Source organism: Salmo trutta, chromosome 36 (assembly GCF_901001165.1).
Source record: "Salmo trutta chromosome 36, fSalTru1.1, whole genome shotgun sequence".
In the NCBI taxonomy this organism is placed as follows: domain Eukaryota; kingdom Metazoa; phylum Chordata; class Actinopteri; order Salmoniformes; family Salmonidae; genus Salmo; species Salmo trutta.
In genome coordinates this window covers 23487310-23498957 of record NC_042992.1, presented here as the reverse complement: position 1 = coordinate 23498957, position 11648 = coordinate 23487310, and the positions used below count along the sequence as shown (strand labels likewise).

At 44.3% G+C, this 11648-nt stretch overlaps 1 protein-coding gene across 1 annotated transcript in view; it reads left to right on the top strand.

Moving 5' to 3' along the window:
- The first annotated feature begins 4131 nt into the window (after positions 1–4131).
- The window catches only part of LOC115175681 (endonuclease/exonuclease/phosphatase family domain-containing protein 1), a 28749-nt gene continuing 21232 nt past the window's right edge, over positions 4132–11648 (top strand). The window contains exon 1 of the mRNA XM_029735114.1: positions 4132–4982. Coding sequence (XP_029590974.1) covers positions 4132–4982 — 851 coding nt within the window. The remainder of the gene's footprint in view (positions 4983–11648) is intronic.

Here is an 11648-nt window from a genome sequence, read left to right as displayed (position 1 = left end):
GTTTGAGCATAGCCTGAAGGTAGGAAGGGTTCTTCTTTTTTATTTATTTTACCTTTATTTAACTAGGCAAGTCAGTTAAGAACAAATACTTATTTACAATGACGGCCTAGGAACAGTGGGTTAACTGCCTTGTTCAGGGGCAGAACGACAGATTTTTACCTTGTCAGCTCGGGGATTTGATCTTGCAACCTTTCGGTTACTAATCTAACGCTTTAACCGCTAGGCTACCTGCTTGCTGGCTCCGTAGGCAAGCACCATGGTCTTGTAGTGGATGCAAGCTTCGACTAGAAGCCAGTGGAGTGTGTGGAGGAGCGTCGTGACATGGGAGAACTTGGGAAGGTTAAACACCAGGTGAACTGCGGCATTCTGGATAAGTTGCAATGGTTTGATGGCACAAGCAGGGAGCCCAGCCAACACACACAGTGCACTCACTTGGTGTGCCACACTCACCCGCTCTCTATTTATCTCTCTCTTGTTGTGCCATGCAGTATGGTTGCACAGCAGTACGTTAGTCTCTGGACCCACTAAGGGATCAGGGGCCAGATTCTATTCTATTCTGTCTGTGTGTCTGCATCGTTTCACCACGTGTGGTCTCTGCCACCATGGAGACTGGCCTTTTGTTAGCCAGAATCCCATTATGTCATTGGACCAGACAATGTTTGTGTCTGTGTGTCTTTGTGCATCTCTGACTGCGTTTACAGAAGAAGCCCAATTCTGATCTTTTTTTCACTAATTGGTTATTTGAACAATCAGATCAACTCTGAAAAAGATCTGATTTGATTGGTCTAAAGACCGATTAATGAAAAAAGATATCAGAATTGTGCTGCCTGTGTAAATGCAGCTTAAGTGTGTACATTCTTGGAAAAAAGGGTTCCTTTTGGGTTCCAGGTAGAACACTTATGGGTTCCAGGTAGAAACCTTTTGGGATCCATCTTGAACCCTCTGTGAAAAAGGTTCTGCATGGAACCAGAAGGGTTCTACCTAGAACCAAAAAGGGTTCTCCAAAGGGTTCTAGATACCTGTACATGTTCTAGATACCTATATCCAAAGCCACTTACAGTTGGTGAGGGCATGCATGTTTTGTATGTGATCCCTGTGGGAATTGAACCCACTACCTTGGCAGTGCTAGCACCAGTTGTGCCAACTGTGACACTTCGTATACGTGTCTGTGTCAACATGGGCAAGTACGTTTTAGTGGTGATATGATCAGAGTAACTGAGAGAAGTTGGTTAGGGGTTAAGAGGACAAGATGTTGGTTGTCCTCTGGTCACACTCCAGCTCCATGCTCTGTAGACCAACCTCCAGCCCTCTCTCTGCAGGTCAAGTGGGGCCAGGAGCCTTGGCTGACACAACTAGAGGATTAGTAAGTCAATATTGGCAAAGAAGTGGCATGGAACAGAACACAGGGTTACTGGCAGAGAAAGATGACACCTCAATATCTGTCTGTTCATCACGTATGATATCTAAATCTCCTCAGCTATTTCTGACTGTGTTTACTTTGTTTGTTTTGGAATATCCAAAATTATCAAACTGTTTTGGTACATCTTGTTTGTGGTTTTATTATCTGCAGACATACATTACCTGTTGGTGTTTTCTCAGTGATTCTGACCTTGGTATTGCGTAATAAGAGCAGTGTTGAAGTGAATGTGGAAGTGTTCTGACTTTGAGCCATTTCATGAAACACTCTGACGCTATATAAAGAGGTGTGATGGGAACACTGCAAGCATGGCTTTCCCCATCAGTACTGGTGGGGGTACTGTACTGGTGTAGGCTGCATGGCGATCAGATAGCTTCCTGTCTACAGCTTCCTGGTTTATGCTAGGTAGATTCCTGGGCAGGGGTGGCCTAGATTTGATGAATCAGGTGTATTTAGAGCAGGGCTAGAGCAAAAGCCTGCATGCACAGTTCCAAAAGGGAGGTCCACTGCTTTGTTATGCTGAACCCACACAACATAACGTCCACATTGCTTTTAATTAAGACTCCATTCTGACAAAACAAAATAATCAAATAAACTGTTGCACAGCTCTGTTACAGACATGTAGTTCAGAAAGTGTTATAAATTTCAACAGTTTATCGATCACCAACTTTATGTCGCTAGAGATGAAATCCAACATAATCCCATTTTGGCTCATATAAAATGCAAATTAGATGCTAATCAAATCAGAGGAGAAAAAAACTGTAATGTAGAGAGCCAGAATGGTATTACTTAGCCTGGCTGTACATTGAAACTGGCCACAATGCATCATGTTATGTAGAAATTTTCAGCACCTCTCTCTCATTGGTTGTTCTGTTGTCTGCATATTTCTATTTGAATGGAGAAGGACAAAATGGGTGCCTAACTTATTTACTTCCATTTTAGAGAGAGAGAGAGAGAGCCTGGTGGCTGTGAGCTATATGAAGCTTTGAAATACCAATGTATATGATATCCCTGCTTGCACAGTGCCCGCATATCTGTGTATTTATTTGACTGAAAATAAATGAAGTGTTGTAACACTATTTGAAATGCAAAACTGAGAACATGTAGGGGCCTCTGTGACTGTGAACAACATGGAGACACGTTTGATTATTATTGGCTATTAAGTGGCTGTGTGTAAAAAGTGATGTTACACATATTATATTGAACAAAAATATGAACAACAATTTCAAAGATTTTGTTCAAATCAAACTTTTTTTGTCACATGCGCCGAATACAACAGGTAATACCTTACCTTGAACTGCTTACTTACAAGCCCTTAACCAACAGTGCAGTTCAAGAAGAGTTAAGAAAATATTTACCAAACAAACTAAAGTAAAAAATTATAAAAAGTAACACACTAAAATAACAATAACGAGGCTATATACAGGGGGTACCGGTACCGAGTCAGTGTGAGGGGGTACAGGTTAGTTGAGGTAATTTGTGCATGTAGGTAGGGGTGAAGTGACTATGCATAGATAATAAACAACAAATAGCAGCAGTGTACAAAACAAATGGGGGGGGGGGGGGGGGGGGGTCGTCAATGTAAATAGTTACAGTTCATATAAGGAAATCAGTCAAATCAGGCCTGGGAGGGCATAGGCCCACCCACTTGGGAGCCAGGCCCACCCAATAGGGAGCTAGGCCCAGCCAATCAGAATGACTTTTGCCCCACAAAAGGGCTTTATTACAGACAGAAATACTCCTAAATGCTTCTTTCGTAAAATAGAAAAGAGGATAAGGTGAAAAAAAGCTGCCTACTTAATTGAAATAAATCCGGTGTACCCACTTGTGTAACCTTCTGAACCCTTCATAGGTGTCAAACAGAGACCAACAGATTAGGAGATTTAATCGAAAATCTAATTTTAGGGTTTTGATGTGGATTAAGTTTTTTAGAACCTGTTGATTAAGTAATATTCCTTATAACACATACAATGGATTATACCTCTCCACAGTTGATTAATCCTTTTGTAAAAAAAAAATGTTATGCAAGTGAAAGTAGGCTAGTTTAAACTATTAGGCTACGTTTTATATGTGATAGCCTGAATAGAGATATAACATTTTGACAGTTCTTTCTTTAGACTGTAACCATTTTGATTTAAGCATGTGTTTTAATGTACTCTGTACCAGATCTGAAGTCATCTTCAGAGTAGAAGACGTGGACAGAAAAAACGGATTCGTCGGTCAGATTAGAGCCACGCCCCCCTGGTGTGACGATGAGACCAGCTGGCGTTTAATCCCAACACGATTCTGCAGCATCAACTCGCCACTGGACAGTTCCTCTAGGCAAGCTGACCGGTGTGGACGGGTAATACACCTGAATACTCAGCAAGGAAATAACACCAGCTTCATGACAAAAATGGAGTGAGAGACAGCTAAACGGCTAAAGAATTGGACCTGCGAGGGGAGCGGCTGTTTTGTGCATATGTTCTATCTATTTTAATCCCGAAAAAGCAAACACACGATAACATACTACGGCTCATATGTTTGTCAATTAGTAAAAACTGTCTTGAATGCAGGGCATGTATCTAAGCAATAGTCGATCAATCACACTGTAGTCTACATTTCCACGTTGCGCGCCTGCTGCGGTGCGGCTGCTTTCGCCGCTCTGCCCGGTCTACCCACGGTTTCTAGACTTCGAAGCCACGGTGAATTGCACTGCCAACTGAGCCGCAGCCATGGGTGGGAATTTGGGGTGCCACCGCTCGATCCCCAAAGACCCGACGGATTTCAGCAACAGCAAGCGCAAGTTTAGCGCCGCGTGCAACTTCAGCCACATCCTCGTGAACCAGGAGCGGCTGAATATCAACACGGCCACCGAGGAGGAGCTGATGACTCTACCGGGAGTGAACCGTATAGTAGCGCAGAATATCGTGCAGTATCGGGACTGCATTGCGGGGTTTAAAAAAGTAGAGGATTTGGCTCTCGTGAGTGGAATTGGTGCCGGCAAACTGGAGATCATCAGACTGGAAATATGCGTCTCGAGCAGGACGAGTTCGTCCCAACACTCGCCGTCGTCTCTGCGTAAAGACTTCGAACCCCACCTGTCATGCACAGGTATGAACATTAATACCGCCACACCAGCGCAGCTCATGAGCATCCGTGGCATCACGGGTAAAATAGCGAATAACATAGTAGAATACAGGTTAGAAAACGGTCCGTTTAAAAGCATCGAAGACTTGGTGAGGGTCAATCACATAAACTCGTCTCTATTGGACAAAATCCGCTTTCAAGTGTACGTGGAGCGTTCCAGAACACCTTCCACCAATACCAACGGGGGGTTGACATGCACCACCAAGTCTCATCCGAGCCCCACATCGTTCAGTCTCCTGAGTGAGGACCTGGATCTTCCAGCCGGGGGGCCGACTCGGATCATGTCTGTGCGGCCCGACGTGGAGCCTCCTTCGGGGATGCGGGAGGGGAAGGCGGTGGTCAGGGTGGCTACCTGGAACCTCCAGAACTGCTCCTGTGAAAAAGCCAACAACCCTGGCATCAAAGAGGTCGTGTGTATGACACTGCTTGAAAATGAGTAAGTATTGATCTGAAACCGACAAACTGTCCTTTTTATAGACGTATGTTGTCCAGACATAATGACATGGCCATTATACATTGTAGATTACACGTACAAAATATTTAGGAACAACTTCCTAATATTGAGTTGTGCACCACCTTTTGCCCTCAGAACAGCCTAACTTTGTTGGGACATGGGCAATACACAGCCTGCTCTCATAGACTAGACATAACATGGTAAATGTAAATCCGAGACATTCAAATGAGGTTATGTTTGGTATGGTTACTTAATAAGGGTGGTTGATCATAGTGGATGGTTGGGAATATACAGTTGAAGTCAGAAGTTTACATACACTTAGGTTGGCGTCATTAACTCGTTTTTCAACCACTCCACAAATTTCTTGTTAACAAACTATAGTTTTGGCAAGTTGGTTAGGACATCCACTTTGTGCATGACACAAGTCATTTTTACAACAATTGTTTACAGACACAGTGAATTATAAGTGAATTCATCTATCACAATTCCAGTTGGTCAGAAGTTTACATACACTAAGTTGACTGTGCCTTTAAACAGCTTGGAAAATTCAAGAAAATGATGTCATGGCTTTAGAAGCTTCTGATAGGTTAATTGACATAATTTGAGTCAATTGGAGGTGTACCTGTGGATGTATTTCAAGGCCTACCTTCAAACTCAGTGCCTCTTTGCTTGACATCATGGGTTAATCAAAAGAAATCAGCCAAGACCTCAGAAAAAGAATTGTAGACCTCCACAAGTCTGGTTCATCCTTGGGAGCAATTTCCAAATGTCTGAAGGTACCATGTTCATCTGTACAAACAATAGTACGCAAGTATAAACACCATGGGACCACGCAGCCGTCATACCGCTCAGGAAGGAGACGTGTTCTGTCTCCTAGAGATGAATGTACTTTGGTGCCGAAAAAGTGCAAATCAATCCCAGAACAACAGCAAAGGTCCTTGTGAAGATGCTGGAGGAAACCGGTACAAAAGTATCTATATCCACAGTAAAACGAGTCCCATATCGACATGAAAAACCGCTCAGCAAGGAAGAAGCCACTGATACAAAACCGCCATTAAAAAAAGCCAGACTACGGTTTGCAACTGCACATGGAGACAAAGATCGTTTTTGCTTTCTAATGAGTTTTTGCTATCGTTCTTTTTTTTTACATCCGTTATTAGACAGTGGCAACGATGATGATTATGAACATGGTCTTTTGCCTGCATTGTAGTGACGAAAACGATATGACAACAATAACGTCTAATGTAACTGGCCCCTCTAACAGTACAACTGGCCCCAGCTTGGCCCCCCCAGTTGAAATGGTCTAGAACCGCCACTGGTGGGTGTGACATCCCCAGTAGACTGTGTGTTTATTTCAGGTGGTTGTCTTATATAACCCCCAGAAGAGAGAAGTGCGATGCAGCAGTGAGTATGGAAGCTCTTCCTGGCCCTCCTCAGTGAAAGGGGAACACATTCTCCCCAGGTGGTGTTAGGACACACTGTTTGTGACTGAAACTATCCCTGGTGTTACGACAGAAACGTCGTGGCGGCCGATGATTGGCTGAATTCCTGGGGCGCAAGGTGGTTGGAGTTGTCAACAAAGCAGCATGACAGAAATATGATGACAAGTTTTTGATCTACCGGTAGTGTCTTTTGTGAAAATGTATGAAGTGATCTGTGCATTTGAACAACACCTTAAATACACGTGTTTGACTTTTGCATGTCAAAAACAAAATGACCACTGTTGCACATGCTGCCACTGTTTTGAACAGATTTGATTATACTATTATAGAGTGAGCTACCAGCTCACGAACGAACGAGCTCATGCATCAGGGAGAATGCAACAAGCATGCAGATGCAATAAGTGAAAACACGTTATCGAACTGGGGATAGCTAGCTAACATATCAGAAAGCATCATGCGCTAGCCAGCTAACTTTCATTCTGAAATAACTTCATATTTTTCGAGTTAGAAATTCGTTTTAGAAAGTCTTGAAATTGGCATGAGAGAGAACTAGCAAGCTACCAGGTAGATAACTGTTTCTCAACTAGTGTTGCTGTCTAATTAATATGATCAGGTTGTGTGACACACCCGGTTTTATGCTGTTTGTGTCCTACCAGATCCGTTCTAGATAGAGAAGGTTCTAGATAGTGTATCCCTCTGTCCTTCCACTCTTGTTGGATATAGTTGTCCGGTTTATCTGGTCCCAGGCTCCCATAACTGTTATGATTTATTTATTTACAAGTTAATTACAATTACCTTTTTTGTTTAGTGCCACCTGTACCTGATAGAGTAGGTGTATTCGGAAGTAAGCCGTCTGATATAAGAGCCTCATTGGGAAGAGGAGACTAGAGCAGAGCCATACGTTCTGACTGAACGGATGCACATTTGAGTGCCCCAGGACCATCCATTTACTTTGTGCTGCTATAATTTATGCTATGAAATCCTGCGGTTTCATTGGGGCAGTTGCCCATCATAGCAAATAGCTGGAAAAACCCACCAAGCAATGTTCGCATGGCCTATGCACCCATGGAGGCAGAGCTGTTGCTGCTGGCAGTCCCTGAGGGGCAGAGTAGTAGCTGAACAGCATGTTTTGAACAATATATATTTTTTGAAACAGGAAAATATACACATTTACTGCACTTTTATGAGCATTTTAAAACATAATCCATGAATGATATAATATACACTGTGTACAATATACACTGTGTACAAAACATTTAGAACACCTGCTCTTTCCATGATATAGACTGAGCAGGTGAAAGCTATGATACTTGTTAAATGCACTTCAATCGGTGTAGATGAAGGGGAAGAGACTGGTTAAAAAAGATATTTTTAAACCTTGAGACAATGAATGAATTGATTGTGTATGTATACCATTCAGAGGGTGAATGGGCAAGAATGTGCAACTCAGTATTAGGAAGATGTTCATAATGTTTTGTACACTTTCTATATAAAAATGGGGTCAATCACAAAGGTGGGGGCCCGCCCCTAATGCCTTAATGAGTGGGCTGCCCCTGAATCTGCTACTGTCAGAACGTGTGTATCTGTCATGGTCATTTGGCACCCAGAGTCAAGTCTTACATGCAGTCCCAAATCCAATCTATCACGAGAGAGTACTGTCATCATGCACATGATCCCCTCGTGTCTGTCGCTTAATATAAAGAACACTAAATACTGCCCCACCCTAGTCTAAAAAAAAGTACACTGACACACACACATTAATTTATTTTACTAAACTCCTGGGGACACAATTGATTCCCATTTGAAAATCCTATTTTCCCGAACCTCTAACCATAAATCTAATCTCTAAGCCTAAAATACAATTTTTCCCTGAGGGGACCCCACTTGTTCAAATGTTTGTTTTTGTTTGCTCTTCTTGTGAGTTCTTCTGGTCCCCACTAGTATAGTTAAACATGTCCACATACACACCTACTACATGCACAGCAATCAGGGAAAACAAAGCCCTTTCAGAATGATTTTGACCACCGTTAGCACAGTACTTTGACCCCAGATACTCCACCCCCCCCCCCCCCACCCCCCCTTCCTCGTCTTCCTCTGTACAGGTTTGGAAGCGAAAGCTATTTTCAAAGCTAGGATACTTCCCCTGACTGTCCCTCCCTTTTCCTGTGTTCTGTCAGCCTGTAGGTGGGGGTCCTGGCTGGGGACATCGACGTGCAGAGAGGAGAGGGAACAAAAGGGAGAGAGATGGGGAGAATGGGAGCAAGGGAGGGTGAGAAGGTGGATGGGAATAGAGCGAGGGAAGAAAGAAGGGGAAAGGGAGGTGTAGTGAGGGGAGTTGGAGAGGGTGTTGTCTGTTTGCTTAGCGCTGAGCTGTGGAGCGAAAGATCACAGGCTGCAGGCAGGCAGCAGGGCTGATACTTGAGTTCACAGTGCAGGCTGAGCTGGATTGTCTTGGCCTGCCTCCAGCTAGTACAGGGAGCGAGTCACTGGAGTTCAATGAACTCCTCTGCTCTGTGCTGCACCACGCGGAACCAAAGGTTAGACAGACACTCGTAAACCAGTGCTGACGCAGTGGCGGTTCTAGACCATTTCAACTGGGGGGGGGGGGGGCAAGCTGGGGCCAGTTGTACTGTTAGAGGGGCCAGTTACATTAGACGTTATTGTTGTCATATCGTTTTCTTCACTGCATTGCAGGCATTAGCAGGCAAAAGACCATGTTCATAATCATCATCGTTGCCACTGTCTAATAACGGATGTAAAAAAAGAACGATAGCAAAAATGTGTTATTTCATACTCCACATTTAGGGGGGCCATAAGGGGGTCCAAAATTGTTGTCACAGGGGCACTGGTCCAGAACCGCCCCTGGCCTGACGCAGCCTTGGAGGAGAGAAACACCCTTGGAGTTGTGTAATGAGTCAGCTGAGTGGTTGGTCTTCCCGCAACCAGTCCCTGGCTGAGACAGACGTAGACTAAGGGAAGTGGCCCCATCAGGCTAAGTAGCTAGCAGGGACACGATAGGGAGGTTACCATAGGCTACTAGGGACGTTACTATAGGCTAGCAGGGACATGACAGGGATATGGAGGTTACTATAGGCTAGCAGGGACATGACAGGGATAGGGACGTTACTATAGGCTAGCAGGGACATGACAGGGATAGGGACGTTACTATAGGCTAGCAGGGACATGACAGGGATAGGGAGGTTACTATAGGCTAGCAGGGACATGACAGGGATAGGGAGGTTACTATAGGCTAGCAGGGACATGACAGGGATATGGAGGTTACTATAGGCTAGCAGGGACATGACAGGGATATGGAGGTTACTATAGGCTAGCAGGGACATGACAGGGATAGGGAGGTTACTATAGGCTATCAGGGACATGACAGGGATATGGAGATTACTATAGGCTAGCAGGGACATGACAGGGATATGGAGGTTATTATAGGCTAGCAGGGACATGACAGGGATATGGAGGTTACTATAGGCTAGCAGGGACATGACAGGGATATGGAGGTTACTATAGGCTAGCAGGGACATGACAGGGATATGGAGGTTACTATAGGCTAGCAGGGACATGACAGGGATATGGAGGTTATTATAGGCTAGCAGGGACATGACAGGGATATGGAGGTTACTATAGGCTAGCAGGGACATGACAGGGATATGGAGGTTACTATAGGCTAGCAGGGACATGACAGGGATAGGGAGGTTACTATAGGCTAGCAGGGACATGACGGGGATATGGAGGTTACTATAGGCTAGCAGGGACATGACAGGGATATGGAGGTTATTATAGGCTAGCAGGGACATGACAGGGATATGGAGGTTACTATAGGCTAGCAGGGACATGACAGGGATATGGAGGTTACTATAGGCTAGCAGGGACATGACAGGGATATGGAGGTTATTATAGGCTAGCAGGGACATGACAGGGATATGGAGGTTACTATAGGCTAGCAGGGACATGACAGGGATATGGAGGTTACTATAGGCTAGCAGGGACATGACAGGGATATGGAGGTTACTATAGGCTAGCAGGGACATGACAGGGATATGGAGGTTATTATAGGCTAGCAGGGACATGACAGGGATATGGAGGTTACTATAGGCTAGCAGGGACATGACAGGGATATGGAGGTTACTATAGGCTAGCAGGGACATGACAGGGATATGGAGGTTACTATAGGCTAGCAGGGACATGACAGGGATATGGAGGTTATTATAGGCTAGCAGGGACATGACAGGGATATGGAGGTTATTATAGGCTAGCAGGGACATGACAGGGATATGGAGGTTACTATAGGCTAGCAGGGACATGACAGGGATATGGAGGTTACTATAGTCTAGCAGGGGTTAATTCAGTTCAGCAGTCCTGAGGATGTGTAGAATGGAGCTGCTGACACACAGCTGACTCATCTCTAGAAGAAAAACAAGTAGTCTGGCTAAGATGTTGAACAGCTGTATTGCTGACAGACTCCAGGGATACCCTCTCTGTGTACTATGTTGTCAGGGAACGGTAGGCGAGTGAACGGTAGGCCACAGAAATGCTGTAATGTCAGTTTTGCAAGATCGGTAGAGTGCCATGCATTGCGATATTGATTTGTGCAATTTTTTCACTTTGTCATGAGGCAACTTCTTTCTTCTGTTGAGCTAGTGGTTGGGGATTTGGTCTTTGTCAGTGTTATGCAATAACTATTGTGGAAATGAGATTTGGACATAAAGTAGTCAAAACTGAGAAACCACATAGGTTAACCGTGGATGTACAGCTCTAGGGAAAACAAACCCACATGCTGCCCTAAACATACACTCTCTCTCCCTCTAGGTCAACCTCTACAGGGTTAGTGAAAAAGGACTTCCAAGGTTTAAGTGGGTCTGAACTGATGATGCACTGAGGAATCCACTCTTGTTTTTACAGTGAGGGTAAACGAACAACTGCTTTCACTGCAGTCTGAACTTCTATACAATCATCCCTTTAAAATGACTCCCTCCACTTCAAGGCATGTCTGACACACTCAGGACAGGGGTGTGGATTAGATACCTGTTGGAATGTCTTCTGATTTTCATGGTTAGTGAGGTTTGTCATTAGAACCCTGACAGTGTTTCTGATATAAATCAATTCAACCAGACCAACCCAATAACAGAAACAATGTGTTCTGTGTTCATCTGAATGGACATGATCTGATAACGGAAAATCGGATCAGCGTATC